Below are 20290 nucleotides of genomic sequence, written 5' to 3'. Positions count from 1 at the left end.
ATCACAGATGCAAAGTACTATCTTTGGGATGAACCATATCTCTTCAAGAGATGTGCAGAAGAAGTAATCCGTAGATATGTGCCTAAAGAAGAAGTACAGAAGATCCTATGGCATTGCCATGGATCACAATATGGAGGACATTTTGGAAGTGAGCGAACAGCCACAAGAGTCCTCCAATGTGGCTTCTATTGGCCTACTCTCCATAAAGACTCCCGAGAGTTTGTACTTAATTGTGACAGTTGGGAAAGATCTGGCAATCTACCTCACAGTTATGCCATGCCTCAACAAGGGATCTTGGAGATTGAGTTGTTTGATGTATGGGGTATTGCCTTCATAGGGCCTTTCCCACCATCATATTCAAACACTTATATTCTGGTGGCAGTGGATTATGTATCCAAATGGGTGAAAGCGATTGCAACACCCATTAATGATACTAAGACAGTGCTGAAATTCCTCCAGAAACATATCTTCAGCAGATTTGGTGTTCCTAGAGTGCTAATCAGTGATGGGGCGCTCATTTCTGCAATAAACAGCTTTACTCTGCTATGGTTCGATATGGAGTCAGCCACAGGGTGGCAACTCCATATCATCCACAGACAAATGGGCAAGCTGAAGTCTCTATAAGAGAACTTAAAAGAATCCTGAAACGAACTGTGATTAACCATACAAAGGATTGGGCAAGAAGCTTGGATGATGCTCTGTGGGCATACAGAACAACATTCAAGACTCCTATAGGGACCTCTCCATACCAGCTTATGTATGGAAAAGCCTATCACTTGCCAGTGGAACTAGAACATAAGGCCTACTGGGCAACCAGATTCCTAAACCTTGATGCCAAGTTAGTTGGAGAAAAACGATTGCTCCAGTTAAATGAGCTAGAGGAATTCAGATTCAATGCTTTCGAAAATACAAAAATTTACAAAGAGAAAGCAAAAAGATGGCATGATAAGAAACTATCATCCAGATTCTTTGAGCCAGGGCAGAAAGTTCTGCTGTTTAATTCTAGGCTCAGATTATTCCCTGGGAAATTGAAATTCTGGTGGAGAGGTCCATATGTGATTACAAGTGTGTCACCATATGGATACGTAGAGCTTCAGGATAATGATTCTAACAAAAAGTTCATTGTTAATGGACAGAGAGTCAAACATTATCTTGAAAGAAATTTTGAGCAAGAATGCTCAAAATTGATACTTGATTAAAACTCAGTAATAGTCCAGCTAAAGACAATAAAGAAGCACTTGTTGGGAGACAACCCAGCCATTTTGTTAATTAATTGAATTTTACAGGTTCATACTAATTATCTTCAAGGTAAAATAGAAATTGCATGAGTTCACAGAGTTACAGAAGGATTAAGAGGATAAAACAGTAAAAAGAAGCTCACTGGTGCAAAAAATCCAGTAAGAGCTGCTTTGGGCGTTAAACGCCCAAAAGAAGCATCTACTGGGCGTTTAACGCTAGTAGAGATAGTCATCTGGGCGTTAAATGCCAGAAAGAAGCAACTTCTGGGCGTTTAACGCCAGATTGGCAGCATCCTGGGCGTTCAGATAAACGCCTAGTAATAAAGGATTTTCTGGCATTTAACGCTAGCCAGATGCTACAGCTGGGCGTTAAATGCCCAGAAGAAGCTACAAATGGGCGTTAAACGCCCAAAACATGCAGCGTTTGGGCGTTTAACGCCAGGATTGTGGGGAGGAGGTAAATTCGTTTTTCACTTCAAATTTTTTCCATTTTTCATGTTTCAATTCATGATTTCTTGCATAAACATGTTACAAACTCTCATATTTCAACTTCAATTCCAAAAATTTTTAATCCTAAACTTGTTTCTTAATTCTTCTTCAAAATCTTTTCAAACCTTTTTCAAAACTCAATTATATTTTTAAATTCTTTTCAAATCTTTTTAAACTCATCATATCTTCTTTTCAAAATTCAGATTTATTTTTTTCAAATATCTTTCATAACTTTTCAAATTTTAAATTATATCTTTTTCCTATCATACTTATCTTTTACAAATCATATCTTCTATTTTATCTTTTTCAAAATTTTCGAAAACCCACCCCCTCCCCTTTAAATCCACATTCGGCCTCCCTCCTCTCCTCCACCATTCGAAATTGGCTCTCCTTCTATCCCTCTCTTTTCCTTTCTTTTGCTTGAGGACAAGCAAACCTCTAAGTTTGGTGTGTTTATTCGTGATCACTAAACTAATACCTACTAAGATCATGGCTTCTAAGGGAAAACAAACCACTCCAAGAGGCAAGAAAGAGAATATTCCAAAACTACTTTGGAATCAAGGGAAGTTCTTAACCAAAGAACATTCAGACCATTACTACAAAATAATGTGTCTAAGGTCAGTGATCCCGGAAGTTAAATTCGATCTGAAAGAAGACGAATATCCAGAGATCCCAGAGCAAATTCGAAACAGGAGCTGGGAAATCCTAGCTAATCCTGAAATAAAGGTGGAAAGAAACATGGTTCAGGAATTTTACTCTAATCTGTGGCAAACAGACAGGCAGAAAATAGCTGGAACCGCCTTCTATGACTATCGGACCTTGGTCAGAGGGAAGATTGTTCACCTTCACCCTGACAAAATCAGGAGATCTTTAAGCTACCTCAGCTGAAAGATGACCCAGACTCCTTTAATAGGAGAATGATGAGAACAAATAAGGGCTTGGACGAAATTCTAGAGGACATATGCCTCTCTAGAACCAAGTGGATAACCAACACAAAGGGTGTCCCAAATTAACTCAAGAGAGAAGATCTCAAACCAGTCGCCAGAGGCTGGCTGGACTTCATTGAGCGTTCTATACTACCCACTAGCAACCGCTCTGAAGTCACCATCAAAAGAGAAGTAATGATCCATTGCTTTATGCTTGGAAAAGAAGTGGAAGTTCATCAGCTGATTTCTTGTGAACTTTACACAATTGCAAACAAGAACTCCAAAGATGCCAAATTGGCTTATCCAAGCTTAATCTCTATGCTATGTAAAGATGCTGGGGTGAAGATGGGAGTAACTGAGTATATCTCAATTGAGCGACCAATCACAAAAAAGTCAATGGAAGGACAACAAGTGCAGGACGACCCCATCAAGAGGAAAGCATAGGAGTTCCTCCCGGAAATCCCTCAAATTGAATACTGGGAGCGTCTTGAAGCATCTGTCACCAAATTGCAAGAAGCTATGGAGCAACTAAAGGAAGAACAGCAAAATCAAAATAGCCTGCTTTGCAAACTGCTAAGGAACAAGAAGAGCAAGGGCGTGAACTGAAGCAACTGAAGCGTCAGAAGTTGTCTCATGAAGGGCCTAGCACCCCACAGATTAAAGGAGCATCCACCTTCTAAAATAAAGGTTGTTGAGTCCTAATATTAGCCTTAACTCTGTGATAGTTGTTCTTATTAGGAATTTACCTTAGAAGTTACATATGAGTAGTAGTAATTAGCATATCTATTTTGATTTTATCTCTAATTAAGCTATAATTTATTTTTCTCATCATCATCAAACATAAATAAAATAGTATATTTTTAGAATAAAGAGGCAATATTTTTTTCGAGTTTTTAATAAGAAAAATTCTAATTATTTAGATGTGGTGGCAAAACTTTTTGTCTTCTGAATGAATGCCTGAACAGTGCATATTTTTTATATTGAATTTTATGAATGTTAAAATTATTGGCTCTTGAAAGAATGATGAACAAGAGAAATATTATTGTTGATCTGAAAAATCATGAAATTGATTCTTGAAGCAAGAAAAAGCAGTGAAAAAAGAGAGAGAGAGAGAGAGAGAGAGAGAGAGAGAGAGATAGAGAGAGAGAGAGAGAGAGAGAAGGAGCAGTAGAAAAAGCCAATAGCCCTTCAAACCAAAAGGCAAGGGTAAAAAAGGATCCAAGGCTTTGAGAATTAATGGATAGGAGGGCCCAAGAAAATAAATCTAGGCCTAAGCGGCTAAATCAAGCTGTCCCTAACCATGTGCTTGTGGCATGCAGGTCCAAGTGAAAAGCTTGAGACTGAGTGGTTAAAGTCATGATCCAAGGAAAAAGAGTATGCTTAAGAACTCTGGACACCTCTAATTGGGGATTCTAGCAAAGCTAAGTCACAATCTGAAAAGGTTCACCCAGTTATGTGTCTGTGGCATTTATGTATCCGGTGGTAATACTGGAAAACAAAATGCTTAGGGCCACGGCCAAGACTCATAAAGTAGCTGTGTTCAAGAATCAACATAATAAACTAGGAGAATCAATAATACTATCTGAATTCCAAGTTCCTATGGATGCCAATCATTCTGAATTTCAAAGGATAAAATGAGATGCCAAAACTGTTTTGAAGCAAAAAGCTACTAGTTCCGCTCATCTAATTAGAATCTGAGCTTCACTTAAAAATCTGAGATATTATTGCTTCTTGATTTCTTTTTATCCTATATTATTTATCTAGTTGCTTGGGGACAAGCAACAGTTTAAATTTGGTGTTGTGATGAGCGGATATTTTATACGCTTTTTGGGAGTAATTTCATGTAGATTTTAGTATGTTTTAGTTAGTTCTTAGTATAATTTTTATTAGTTTTTAGGAAAAATTCATATTTCTGGACTTTACTATGAGTTTGTGAGTTTTTTTGTGATTTCAGGTATTTTCTGGCTGAAACTGAGGGAGCTGAGCAAAAATCTTATTCAGGCTGAAAAAGGACTGTTGATGTTGTTGGATTCTGACCTCCCTGCACTCGAAATGGATTTTTTGGAGCTACAGAAGTCCAATTGGCGCGCTCTCAATTGGGTTGGAAAGTAGACATCTAGGGCTTTCCAGAAATATATAATAGTCCATACTTTGCGCGAAGATAAATGATATAAACTGGCGTTTAACGCCAGTTCCATGTTGCATTCTGGCGTTGAACGCCAGAAACAGGTTGCAAGTTGGAGTTAAACGCCAGAAATAGGTTACAACCTGACGTTTAACTCCAGAAACAGCACATGCACGTGAGAAGCTCAAGTATCAGTCCCAACACACACCAAGTGGGTCCCAGAAGTGACTTTCTGCACTATCTATCTTAGTTTACTCATTTTCTGTAAACCTAGGTTACTAGTTTAGTATTTAAACAACTTTTAAAGACTTATTTTGTACCTCATGACATTTTGGATCTGAACTTTGTATTCTCTGATAGCATGAGTCTCTAAACTCCATTGTTGGGGGTGAGGAGCTCTGCAGCGTCTCGATGAATTAATGCAATTATTTATGTTTTCTATTCAAACACGCTTGTTTTTATCTAAGATATTCATTCGCACTTCAATATGAAGAAGGTGATGATCCGTGACACTCATCACCATTCTCAACCTATGAACGTGTGCCTGATAACCACCTCCGTTCTACATTAGATTGAATGAGTATCTCTTAGATTCCTTAATCAGAATCTTCGTGGTATAAGCTAGAATCCATTGGCAGCATCCTTGAGAATCCGAAAAGTCTAAACCTTGTCTGTGGTATTTCGAGTAGGATTCAGGGATTGGATGACTGTGACGAGCTTCAAACTCGCGAGTGTTGGGCGTAGTGACAGACGCAAAAGGATCAATGGATCATATTCCGACATGATCGAGAACCGACAGATGATTAACCGTGCGGTGACAGCGCACCTGGACCATTTTCACTGAGAGGACGGATGGTAGCCATTGACAACGGTGATCCACCAACACACAGCTTGCCATAGAAGGAACCTTGTGTGCGTGAAGAAGATGACAGTAGGAAAGTAGAGATTCAGAAGACAAAGCATCTCCAAAACTCCAACACATTCTCCATTACAATGTAACCATTACTCTTTTCATGCTCTTTCACTTTTTACAACTGAAATTAAAGAATCCTATCGGTATCCTGACTAAGAATAATAAGATAATCATAGCTTGCTTCAAGCCAACAATCTCCGTGGGATCGACCCATACTCACGTAAGGTATTTCTTAGACGACCCAGTGCACTTGCTGGTTAGTTGTGCGGAATTACATAGTGTGAGTGTGATTTTCGTGCACCAAGTATTTTCAAAGGATTTGATAAAAAAATATTGTTTTATTGAGTAAAGTTAATTATTTGCACTTTATTTTATTACTTTTACGGCATTCTCATTCTCTACTGAGAACGTACGGTTTGTTCTCACCCAAAAATCTTTCACCCTTTCAATAACACAGGTTTGAAGACTCAGCTTGAAGCTGCGGATAGTTATTAGTTTTATTTTAAGTTAAGTTATGAGTTGAGTTGCTTTCATAGAATTCCCTCGCCTTTGTTATTTTAGATTTTATTTTATACAGAGGGATAGAAATTTTAATCGAGTTTTATATTGAATTTAATTGTATAGCGCTTATTATTATTAGTAATGATGTGAATATTAATGTTTGAAGATCTCTTGATATGTGACTTTAGTTAGTAAAAATAACGTTTTTTTTTTGGAATTTTCTCAAAAACTGAAACGCGATATCGACGTAAAGGCTCAATAGTAAATTTATAATAAAAGAAACTAGGTCCATAACGCCTTACTTTTGGTACGATCATGACGTGTTAAAAGTTAGAGTGTTACATTGTCCATCTACATAGCTTTCAAAGAATCAATCAACAAACTTGTGCTATTATAATGTGTATAATAAATAAAATAACTATGCAAATAAGATTTTTATTTAGCGCTCTCTCTCTCTCTATATATATATATATAACAAAATGATTGAGTTATAAATTTAAAAAAAATAATTTTAACGATAAATCATATATTGAATTGTATTTTCACATATTGTTTACTCTTTCTTGTGTAGAAAATGATTATAGTATAAATAGAAGATATTTATCTTATAGATAGTGTAAATATACACAGTATTCTCAAAAAAAAGTATTTTATCAACTTTGTACATGAAGAGGCAAGTATTGCTATTACTATTAGTACAAGTAAAATGATTGATAACTCTAGAATAGCTATTATTTTGTTCTTCGAAAGAACAAAACTTGTTATAAATAATATATTATTATCTTCAAAGTCTCAAAAGCTTGTTGAGTTTTAAAGATATCCATAAGAATGGATATCAATGATAGTAAATGAGGATAATAATGAGTTTCTCTATTCGCCTTGTGCATGCAACAATCTATTGGCCAGTGACAAACCCTTAAATGGAACTCAGATTCACGATGGATTAGTCTTTAACCTATCAGGTTGAGGGATACTATGGGCAACAAAAAAATGAGTTCCTCTATATTATGAGTTGTTATTCAAATAAGAAAGTCATATTGAAAAAAATGTCTATACTTTTTTTTTGATATATATTATACTCATATTAGTGCAATTAAAGCACATGTTATAGTAAGAGCATTCATTGAAGAACTATAAAATTCTTTAATCCGGTGAGTTATATTGTTCTGCATGTTCTCAAGAAAAACGGATTGTAAGGTCATTAGCAATAAAGATTGGATTTGAGTCTCCTGAATTCTTTAAGTGAATTCGAGGTGATATATATAGACTAATTTATCCACCATATGGATCTTTTATATATTTTATGATGCTAATAGACACATCTTAAAGATGGTTTCATGTATACTTACTATCATCTCACAATTTGGTGTTTGCGAGGCTACTTGCACAAATTATAAAATTAAAAGCACAATTTTTAGAAAATTCAATAAAAATATTTGTCTTGATAATATTGGTGAATTTACTTTCCAAACCTTTGATACTTATTATATGACCATATAACCCATGCTCATACACAAAATGAACTAGTAGAATCACTTATTAAATGCCTCTAGTTAATTTCTATACTCCTATTTATGAGAACGAATCTCTCAATTTCTACTCGGAGCATGCTATTTTACATCTTGCAATACTTATTCGTTTAACATCAACAAGTCACCACAAATTTTATCCTTTACAATTGACTTTTGGCCAATAGCCAAATATATTCCATTTGAAAATATTTGGATGTGAGTTTTAATTGCTCCACTTAATCGCACCAAAATGGGCCCTAAGAAAAATAAAAAATATATGTTAAATATGATTCTCTTTCTATTATGAAGTATCTAGAGATATAAACAGAAAATGTATTTAAAGTTTGATTTTCAAATTGTCACTTTAATGAGATATTATTTTCAACATTAGGAAGAAAGAATAAACATATGAAAAAAGAGTTAAATTAAAAATGCATTATCATTAATACATTTGGATCCTCAATCAAGACAAGGCACGGAACTAGCAACAAGCATGAGGGGTCACTTGCCCCACTGTATTTTCAATTTTTTTTAAAAAATATTTATATATAACATGTCCTTATTTTAAATTTCAAATGTTCCCATTACAAATAAATTAAATTTAATTGGTCAAAATCTCAAATTTATTTTTTTATTATTTTGACTATTAGTTAACCTAATCAAATTCAGTTTTTAGGTCTTTGCTCTTTTATTTTCTTAAACCCTCTTCTTATTTTTATATTTTAAACCTTCTTTTTCTATTCCTTGTCTAGTAGTCATCTTTTCTTCATCAAAAAGTAAATTTTAAATTCTTCATGTTTTTTTATATAAATCTCTATGACTATGTATCTTTCAATTTCATTGTTTCTCTTTTAAAATTTTCAAATGAAAATTTTAATTCAAACAATTATAATTTAGGTATTAATCTAATGTTTTATTTTCTTCATGACTTTATATATTTTATTTTATTCTCAATTTATTCATTCTTATTACTTGTTTTATATCTTTTGTTCTATTATATGTACCTATGTTGCATATAAAATTTTAAAATGAATTGATTAATTTATTAATTTAGAATATATTTTTTTATTTTTAGAAACAATAATAAAAAATATTTAAATTACAACACATAATTGAGAAAGAAGGAACAAAAGTACACCTGAAAGTTCGTACGCTAGACACAATTATATTTTAATCATTTTCACACCATTTATACATTCCGGCGGACACATTTACCCTTCTGACCATTGGCGTGTGGCGACGTTAAATGATTGAAGTGTAATTGTGTCAAGTGTGTGAACTTTCACGTGTATTTTTGTCCCTTCTTCCTAAACAAAATAAATACGAAAAATATTGTATCCGCCGGAGTGTATAAATGGTGTGCACGCGTGACTCATTAAATGATTGAAGTGTAATCATGTCCAGCGTGCAAACTTTCAGGTGTACTTTTGTCCCTTCTTCCCATAATTAAATAGATGCATAAAATCTTTCATCTAACATTATATCAAAATTAAATTAATTAAAGGTTTAATTACTCTGCAGGTCCCTATAGTTTTACCGAATTTTCAATTAGGTCCCTATACTTTTTTTCTTTTCAATTGAGTCCCTATACGTTAATTTTTTTTCAATTAAGTCCCTGCCGTGAGAATACCGTCTAAGATAACAGAATATTCTGTTTAAAACACGAATATTCTTCTGTTTAGATTAGGTAACTAACTGGAGATATCTCTATTTTTTCAAAATACCTAAAAACCTCTTGGCATTTTGTTCCAAAGGAAAAAAAACCCTAGCCTGAAAATTGTGTGCGGTGCGTTCTCCTCCGTCAGTCCATCATCTTCATCCATAGCTGTCGATCCGTCGTCTTCATCCATAGCTTCCATTGGTCTGTCGGTCTCTGAGGATCTGCACTGATTGATCCGTCGAAGCCCTGTCCGCCACTCGGCGCGCCTCGCCTTATCTCGCCGCACCTTGCCTCGCCTTGCTGCCTGCACACTCGATCTGCCACAACAGGTGAGTTAGTTTCTTCATTTTTATTTCGTTTTGGTTGTTAAATGTATAAGATTTTGAATTTTGTGCTGCTATTTGTTTGGTATCAAGTCATTCATGTCTTCATAGTTGTGTTTTATTTTTTGGCATTGATAATCTATTCACTATAATTGTGTAATTCATGGAAAAGGTTTTAGACTAGTTACAAATGTGTATGGGAGCACTAAAGTATGGATTCCTCAAAATTTTTTTATGCCGTGTAACTGTATTAATTGTAGGCATTGTGGTTCTGTTATATTCACATTGAGTACCTAGTGTTCGAAGCAAAAATGTTTCTCACCCTGGTGATTTTCTCAATTCAATTACTATATTGTTTTTATTTCTTGAGACAGATTGCGATTCTTGGAGTCAGAAGCCCGGCTCCGGGAGTGCTGTCTGAGGGTGCAAACACCATGGATGTAGGTAGGGCTGTGTTGGTTTACTCTCTCACTGCTTGCAATTTCACCTTTCTAAGGGGAGATGTAGTAGTAGTTTTAATACCTTAAATATCTTCAATTGGATTATCACTGCTGAGGTATAATCTCTGGTTTGCTTTTATATCTAGGCCTTCAATTATGGCAAACTCCTTCAATAAATGACCTACAAGCTAATATTATATGCAAACATACTTGTCTTATCACAAACATCTTGGATGGCTAGGTATTGGATGCTTTGCTTAGTGGAGGTGGGTTCTACAGTAGTGACCATTTGGATGTAAATTCTAATTGAATATAAGGTGAAAAAAATAAAAGGGTAATGCTTCAATATTATTCATGCGAGATGAAGTTTAATATGTTTAGCAGTAAATTCTGGTCATCTGCTCACATATTGAGTTTTATGCTGAGTAGGATTCATTCTTAAGGTGCTTTAAGTTAATTCGATCAGAACCTAGGAACTGGAATATTTATTTATTTCCTTTGTGGTGCTTTGGAGTTGTAATTTGATATTTGGTTCTGTTCCCTGCAAGGTCAGCATATTACTTTTACCATATTACTTTTACCATATTTGTATTACTAATGAAATATTACTATTTGCCTTGCAATGTGGATTTTCTATCCATTCAATGGACCAACTACTCTTAAAATTGGAATGAAAAACATACCTTTTGAGAATTGGCTTTTAATTAAGATTTGGTGCTATTCATTTGATATTATTTGTTGTTGTTGATTTAGGTTTTCATTAAAAATCTTGATGTGTTTTTTGATGTTACAATTTATCATATCTTCTAGGAAAATATTTTGTTGTGGCAAAGACGGTGTGAGGATGCATTGTATTCCCTGCTCATTTTTGGTGTTCGACGGCCTGTGCGTCACTTGGCATCAGTTGCAATGGTAAAGATCATATCTAAGGGAGATGGAATATCTGTTTATGCTAGAGCAAGCAGCCTTTAGGGATTTCTTTTTGATAGTTCTTGTTACCATAAGGAAAATTCATTTCTTCAATATACTTATTTTTGAGTTTTTGTGAGCTAAATTAGTTCTCTTGTTTGAGGAACTATATAGAACTCAATTTTTGTAAATAATTTTAGTTATTATTCTATCAATGATTCTTGTTACCATATGCCATATGTAAGTTCTTTCATTATGTTAGTCATAATAAATACTTGAGTGATGAAAATTGAATTTTATATTATACTTATTACTACTATTTTTCTATTTCATTTTATCCATTATTATTTTTGTATATTCTTAAGATAAGGTATTTTGAAAGTCAAAAAAATAAAGAGACGGTATTTTTGGTACAATTTGTATATAAATAAGAAAAAAAATGATAGTGATAAAATAAAAGGGATTATAGAAATATTTTTTATGTCGTAGAATTATTAAATAGGGATTATATGAATATCTTTCATTGAATATTTATAATTTCTCTAAATTTTCAATTAGGTCTCTATACTTTTTTTCTTTTCAATTAAGTCCCTAGGGGTATACAAGTAATTTCACAATTCATTAACATTTTTTAACGTTTAACGTTAACAATGACTAAATTGAAAAAAAAATTAACGTATAGGGACCCAATTGAAAAGAAAAAAAGTATAGGGACCTAATTGAAAATTCGGTGAAACTATAGGGACCTGCAGAGTAATTAAACCTTAATTAAAAAATATATAATAAATTTAATTATTTTAAAAAGAAAGAAAAAGTTATAAACTATATTTCTATTATTTTATATAAACATACTCTTTATATACAAACTTAATTTTTCTAGTATTCATATATAATTCTAGTTTCAAATTATAAATACTAGTGTATCATTAGCTGCTAATGTGCTAATTGATTCAGTCTTTTATTATTAAATATGTATAAAAAATTAGTTAGAATAACAAATTTTTTATAATTTAATTAAAATATTTTAAGTTCAAGTTTTAGAAATAAAAAATATTTTTTTATAAATTATATATAATGAATAATATTTTAAAAATAAAAGTGTTCACTAATTTTTTTAATTTTTATATCTCCATATAATTAATAATGTTCAACAAATTTTATTTTAGTGTATATATTTTTGACCCCACTTCTAAAATTTTTTGAGCCCGTCACTGATCAAGACAATCTGAATTAGAAATTAAAAAGATTATACATTTGTAGAAAATCAAATGAATTGCTTGATGTATTTTTTGATATAAAAAGAACAATGAAATTCTATATACCAATTGAAAATGTTCTAATTCGAATTCATGTCCCTGTTGGAGAAATGGTCATTAGTACAACTAAATGTTAAAAGCGTGGTAGACCAATTGATTCTAAAGATAAAAATCTTCGTAAGATAAGAGAGGAAAATTGTAATAAAGAGGCAAATAATCTTCCTATTCAAGAGGACAAAGACATAGTTATGACACATATTGTTGTCCAAATTCATGATATAATTGAAATATCAAAAGATGTTTAGGTACCTAAAAATTGTCAAAATGATGAGATTTCAATAAACTATGTCTTTACGGGAGAAAAATGGAATCAAAGAGAAATGATGTCGATGATATATTTGCATATAACATAGCGCTACATATTATGCATGAAAATGAGGATTCTGAACAAAAAATCATCGAAGAATGTCGATGAAAAGATTGGCAAAAATGGAAAAACGCCATAAAAATGAATTAGATTCACCTGGAAAATATGAAATTTTTGGACCTATAGTCCGAACACTCGAAAGTGTAAAATCTGTTGGATAAAAATGGGTATCTGTGAGAAAATAAAATGAGAATAATAAAATTGTACATTATAAATTTCAATTTGTAGCACAAGATTTCTCACAAAGATCTGGTATAGACTATGAAGAGATCTATTCTCCTGTGGTATGTGCAATTACCTTGAGATATTTGATTAGCTTATTTGCATATCGTAAACAAAATATGTATCTATTGGATGTGGTTACGACCTATCTACATGGATCATTAGATTATAATATCTATATGAAAGTCCTTCAAATACTAAAGATATCTTAATCATTGAAAGAGAATTTTCGATGATTATATTCGGTTATATTGCAAAGATCTTTATATGTTTTAAAGTAATCTATATGGTTGTGGTACAACCATCTTACAGAGCATTTGATGAAAAAGAGTTCAAAAATAATGATATTTGCCTATATATTTATATAAAAAAAATATGAATCTTGATTTATAATTGATGTATATGTTGATGATCTAAATATCATTGGTTCTCCCTAAGAGATCCCAATAATCATAAATGCTCTAAAAGAAGAAGTTTTATATAAAAAAATCTGTATCTTGATTTATAATTGATGTGTATGTTGATGATTTAAATATCATTAATTATCTTGAACAGATACCAACAATCATAAATGTTCTAAAAGAAGAGTTTGAGATAAAAGATTTTGAAAAAATAAAATTTTGTCTTGGCTTTTAGATTGAGAATGTAACAAAAGGGATATTTATTCATCAAAAGACTTACATAGAGAAAATTTGATATGAATGAATCACATCCAATAAGAACCCAAATAATCGTCAGATCATTAGATGTGTGAAGAAAGATCCATTCTAACAAAAAAATGAAAAAAAAAATACTTGGTTATTATGAAGTACTATATCTTAGTGTCATAGCATTTGCTGTAAACTTATTAATTAGTGAGATACAGTTCCTCTCTAACTAGAAGATATTGGAACGGAATAAAACTGTGTTTCGATATCTTCGTGGAACAACTGATATGGGATTATTTTATCTTTATGCATTTAAATCATAATTAGTTGGCTATGCAGGTATAGGTTATCTATCTATTCCCCATAAAGGTAGAATACTTGTTTACATTTGGTAACACAACTATATTATGAAAATCTATAAAATAAAGTATAGTTGCAATATTTTCCAATCATATTGAAATACTTGCAATATATGAGGCAAGTCGTGAATGCTTTTGGCTCATGAGTTTGATTGGATATATATTCAATTATCATGTGAGTTGTCTGATAAGAAAATAATCCCTACAACATTGTATGAAGATAACGTTATATGAATTGCTCAACTCAAAAGTGGGTACTCGCAGCCTAGATTATGGGGGAGAATGAATGGCTCTATGGCTCCATATTTCGCCTTGAAGGGAAAGTAAAGCTACGTCTCGTCACTCATTTGAAATTACCGGTTGAGTCCATAACATCCCTGAGGGTTATGGTGGGGAGTGGTCATGTCAGAATTTGCACCTATTTGTATCTCTTGAGTGATCAGTCTGCTAATTTCTTTGATCCCACTCGATGTTCCTTTTCCCTTGCTTCCAATAGTTCGACCTTTTCTTTCTATTTTGGTAAATTTTGTTTAGATTTCCAATTTGTATGTCAGATTCTCCGAGTAGTTCTTTTTTTACTTTGGCTATCCATATCCATCAGAGATTTCTAGATTTCGCAGCATGCGATGGAGTGGTCGGTGCGGAGGGTCCGCCTTCACCGCCCAGTTCTTTCTCACGCACGACCTTTAAAATCAAAGAATAATTGAGATTCAACAAATTCGTTCAAGTGATAATTTGGCAGATTATATACCTTACTTTTTGCATCCTCCTTTGAAAATTAGGTTCACAAAATCATCATGTGTCGCTTTTGATATCTTATAGGATGTTATCAAGAGATGAAAAGACTATACTCTTTTTTTCTGATAAGGATTTTATCCATTGAATTTTTTTTATGACGTTTTTTAATGAACAATTTTTATTATAAAGAATATTGTACTCTTTTCTTCTTATTCAGATTTTTTATATCGTAGGATTTTTCTTGACAAAATTTTTAGCGAGTTATATCCCTAATGACATTTAAAGATGAGTATTATAAAATAATTATTATTGTAAATATCATAGAGTATTATTATATATAATGGAATATAAAATATTATCCATTATGAATGTCCTATCATCATGGAGTATGAAATATTATCAATTAATGGGGTATGAATTTTTATAATGTATTTTTATTAATTAGTAAGTGATTTAGATAAATAATATCTTACTATTATTTATTTTAAAACCTTCATGTATAAATAAATCTCAAAGAGAAAATTTTAACACTCATTAAGTTTACAAGTTTACATTATTCTAACTTTTGTATTGAATTTTTGTGTATTATTTTGTGAAATACAAAATTTATTTTTATAAATTACCAAGTATTATATTACGAGGATATTATCAAGATACAAATTTTTTTATATTCATATATTTATTACTTTTCATCATATTTTTACAACAAAATTAACATTGTAAGCACAAAATAAAAAAAAAAATTGAAAATTTATTGGAAGGCCATTTTTTCCAAAATATACTCTAACGTTAGGCCTGTTTTTGGGTTTTGGTCTTTGTTGGCCATTTCTTTCCAACCCACAAATATCGTGGATTCCACTCTCGGCTAAATCCTTCCTCAGCGAGCAACCTTTTATTATAATTAATTAATTACATCTTTTAGACGTTTATTTGTTCTGCTAGTATATTAAATTAATAAATTATTAATGACATATTCAGAAAAGCAGTGAAAGAAGAGAAGGGTTGTCCCTGTCTAATCCAGGTTTTTTTTTTTTTCTAAACCAAATTTCCATTGAGTTACATTTTGAATTTAGAAGAAAATAAAATGTTAAAAAGAAAAGAGAGTAGTAGAAAAGTTCACAAAGGAAGCCAATAATTGGTTGTTTTAGTCCAAGTTTATGATTGGTCTAATTTTTGTTTCGCACAAGACAAAAATAGTTAATTCATTACGTTAATACTTTGATATAATTGCTAATTACACTTCAAGCAGATAAATTATTGCATACCACGCCAGATATGATAACTTCTGAACCCACTAGAGACAACAAGTCATTCCTTCTCAGTTGAGCTGTATTATATAAAAATTAATATTTTTATATTTTATTTAATAATAAATTAAATATAAAAATAAATTATAAAAGTTCAGATTTTACTCTCATTTCTTTAACACAAAATTTTAAAAAATATATAATAATAAAATATATAATTATAAAAATTAATAAAAATAATAAAAAGGTTAAAAATTAATTGTATTTTTTACTATTGTATTTGTTTCTATGTCCATCATATTAAGCAAAACACAAAATATAAAGAATATATTTAAATAGGTTTCTATAAAATTTTATATAGGATATTTTTATCTCCAACAAATTTTATTATATTGAGATTATTGAACTTTACAAAAATAAAATATATAAGTATCTATTTTAGTCAGTTCTATTGTTTTTATTTAGACAAATAAATCTTTAAATATGTGATACAAAATTTTATATTCTTATTTTTATAAAGTTTAAGTATCTTAACATAATAAAATATTTTTGAAGACAAAAACATTCTATCCAAAATTCTTTAGGAACCTATTTAAAAATATACTAAAAAAAGAAACTAATTTAATATTTCAAAACACTACTTATATCTATATTTCGTGTAGCAAATATGATTTTGTTTACCCATATTCTTTTCTTAGTATTTCATACTTGCAAACAAATGCAACATTGAAGAACTAAAACGCTATTTTCATAGAGGAGGATGTTTGTGACAATTTACTAAGTAGTTTTTTTCCTATAGAAAAAGCATTTAAACTAGTCGGATAATGAAAACAGAAAAAATATTTATATTGCCTTCAAAAGTTATATTAATTTGAACCCGTATTTATAATAAGATGGCCCTACTACTAAAAGTATCTAGCTCAGGATGGTTAACCTGCTGCCAAGGTTTCGGTTTATATAGTATAGCTTTAGTTTATCTTTGTTTGCACAAAACTCGATTGTATCCCCATATGTCTCTAATTTCTTTATCTGTTTCTAGCTCATCAATTAGAACCATATCATCTGATAAATTTGCAGATTTTGTAGCAAAATCCATTACTTACTAATAATTAAAATGAGTTAGGATTTATACAAAAATGTTTTAAACTCTACATACATGGGAACCCAACAACACAGAGAGAGAGAGTACATCCTATTATACAAAATTCATATACAGCTATATGAACTGTTTTTTAAGTACACGTGATTTCTATATTACAATCAATTCCCGAATCTACACAATGAAATATTTACATCAACGAATTGCAAGCTCCAAATTCAAATTCATCCAGATCTCTTGACTCCAAATTCAGGCACAATGTTTGATTCTCAAAAGAGAGTGAGAGACAGGAATCAGCATAGCAGTATTATAACATTTTCATACAGAGGTTAGAGCATCACAAACTGCTTTATTCTTGAACCATAATCTGCTCCCTCATGGTTCATGCTTTTTTTTCTTTTTTTTTTTTAAACAGTATTTACATTATACACAGTTATTGGCTTAACCACAAAAGTGGGATTTCTTCATGCAGACACAAGAATCACAATGATTAGTGTTTGTCCATCAGGTGTTTCGAAGAGCCGAAAGCCAGTTTTCCACATATTTCTTGCTCTCTGCAGATAGGAAAACAGTGATGCTCTTTAGTACAACGATCTTAGTCAGAAGGAATTATGAATTTGAAATGCTAAAATTTGATTGTGCATGCAATTAAAAAGTAAATATAAGAAATCAAACGCCACCTTATCTTTGTAACTATTGATTTACCATGTTTTCGTACTAAACAGTATTATTCAATGTGAACACAGGCCAAGTGAACATCAACCTTTTATGTCAATGTTACTACAGAAAAAATTCACCCGAACTTTTCCATTGGATTTAAAACTAGCTCATGATTGTGAATATCAACCCCAAATCACATTTACCTAATTCTGAATTTAAATATAGATGCAGCAAGATCACTCACTCCTCTGCTTATCTTCATTTATAACATGATTTTTAACTTTGTTTATAAGAGAACGGGGCAAAAATCCACAAGATATGCAATATGAATTACAAAATAATATGCCTAACAATTCAGACAGCTAAGTCTAACCAAAAATTTATATGTAGCTAGTCTTCTTTCGACTAGCAGATTGTATTGCATTTCCATAGCTGATGAAAAGAAAAACATTTCATGGTGTTAAAAACATGAAGCCAACATTCTGAAAGGATTTTATTTTCTTAACTACTGTTCAATCAAAACCCATGTCTTTAAATTATAATGACTTCTTAAACAGAGAAACTCAAATTGACAACTGCTTAAGGACAAACTCTCATAGATGTTAATGAAAAGATGCTCTTACCATCTGAATAACTATCAGGGAAGTTCCCAACACCACTCAGAAAGTTGCTTCCCGGGTCTTCCACCATCATATCATAAGCTTGTTCTCGCCCGTAGCAGGGAACCAGCACGGCAAAGCTGTTATCTGTTTCATCATCACTTGGGAACCCAGGTCCATGAGGTTCCAACCAGCCAATTGACCAGTCAGAATCATCGGATTCAGAACCAGAGACACATCCACCATCAGATGGAACCAGAACAACATCGTATTCCCTATCCATCTTCCTCTCTTCCCTACTATGCCATTTACGCTTCACCCTCCTCGTCGAAGAGCCCATGTTAGCCTGCTTGACCAAAGGAAACCTCAAAACATCCGATTCCCACATATTTGAATCGGCTGAAGGATTTATAGAAGAACTGTTTGAGATTCTTGGCTCTTGATGCTTTCCACTCCATAACCACCATGATAGGTTGGTAAAAGCCACAGCCATTTACCCAACGGTGTCAAAATTCTGCAGCAAAACTCTTTGATAATCCAATAAGCACAAGCTCTTGTTGAACAAGAAAGCTCTCTCTTGCTGGAGAAACCTATAATGAAGAACTTGATTAATTACTACAAAACCACACCAAAACAAAGAAGCCCTATCAATCAAAGTGAAAACAATGTTGATGAAAAAAGAAGAAAAGAACGAAATCCCACGTTTTAAATTTTAAAGAAGTATCTGAATAAGAAAACACGAGTATGTTTTTACCTCTATATAAACCTTTTTGAAGAAAAAAAAACGTGTATGACAAGAAAATGGTAGGTGCTAGTTGAATTCCAAGCACAAACAGCTAGTAGAGTTGAATTGTTCAGCTTGGCTATTCAAATGGTTTTTCTGGCCACCATATATAAGTTCAAGAGAAAGACAAATACAAACTCTTAGCATTGGTGCTAAAATTTTGTTTGTTATATACATTGAATGTATACACCCAAAAAACAAAGCCAAAAACAATATTCTAAAGTACATTGAATCAAGACAATTATTCTCAAAACAGTAAGAAACAATTAAAATTGACCTTGACACATAAGCAAGTATAATAGCAGAATCAAAGCAGAAATCTACATAAAAATAGCCAAAACTTGAAAGAATCCAATCCAATTTAACTTTCAAACTTGACTCATTTTTTCAGTACATGCTTAGCTCTTAAACGAAAATCGCAATTTAGAAGAAATTCAAAAAATAAAAAATAAAAAATAAAATTGTTAAACAAACACAACAGAATCCAATAAAAAAAAATCTTTTTAATATTTTTTGTAATCGGATAACAAAGTCGAGTAAAGATGAGAGGAACTGAAAAGCTGAACGCCAAAAACCGGTTTCGAAAGTTCGCATTTTTTTTAGGAAGATTCAGAGCATCAAGGAACTCCTAATTAAGGTTAAAACAAAAAAGGTAAATAATAAAAGAACTGACAAAAAATAAAAAAATCGCCATTAATCATGAATGAATACCTAAGCGTTAAAATCTGAGAAAGTGTCTATTATTCAAAAATTTAGCCCCAAAAAGTACCAGCCAATCGAAACCCTCGTTTTCACGAACAATGGATGACCTTTTTCTCCCCAACGTACAGAAAAAGGGAACAACAAAGAAGTTGGAAGAAAGAAAGAGAGAGAGAGAAACGCAAACGCTCAAGGTTCTTTTATATAATAGGGAGTGCAGGCACCGTTGGATGAATCGAGTAAACACGTGGCCTGAGGAGAGGCGTTGGATGTGTTACGGGTGTTCCAATCATGTGAGAATGTTGTTCAGTGGGTGCAGAAACAGCTAACAACTAACAAGAGTCACAAGTAATTTTGACTATAGACGCATCAAATATTGTGTTTTAAAATACTCAGTCAGTATATTATATTTTTTTGTTAGAAAAATAATTTATTTTTTATTATTACTATTAATTTTTTATAATTATGTTTTTTTTAATTTTATATAAAAAGTAAGATAAATTAAATTTTTTATTATT

At 31.9% G+C, this 20290-nt stretch overlaps 1 protein-coding gene across 2 annotated transcripts; it reads right to left on the bottom strand.

The window, feature by feature from the left end:
• Window positions 1-17001: 17001 nt before the first annotated feature.
• On the bottom strand, window positions 17002-20084 carry LOC107459362 (uncharacterized). Of its 2 annotated transcripts, none has more exons than XM_016077589.3 (3): window positions 19843-20084; window positions 18314-18879; window positions 17002-17584 (listed from the first exon to the last, which is right to left on the bottom strand). In XM_016077589.3, exons 2-3 carry the CDS (start codon window positions 18780-18782, stop codon window positions 17535-17537), a joined length of 519 nt encoding a protein of 172 aa, XP_015933075.1. In that variant the 5' UTR covers window positions 18783-18879; window positions 19843-20084; the 3' UTR covers window positions 17002-17534. The 2 variants fall into 2 exon arrangements, with proteins under 2 accessions (XP_015933075.1, XP_015933074.1); XM_016077588.3 differs by having other exon boundaries at window positions 19785-20083.
• Between the last annotated feature and the right edge of the window lie 206 nt (window positions 20085-20290).

Source organism: Arachis duranensis, chromosome 7, assembly GCF_000817695.3.
Source record: "Arachis duranensis cultivar V14167 chromosome 7, aradu.V14167.gnm2.J7QH, whole genome shotgun sequence".
Taxonomy (NCBI): Eukaryota; Viridiplantae; Streptophyta; class Magnoliopsida; order Fabales; family Fabaceae; genus Arachis; species Arachis duranensis.
The sequence above is the reverse complement of the archived record's forward strand: the minus strand, read 5'-3'. Positions and strand labels throughout refer to the sequence as shown.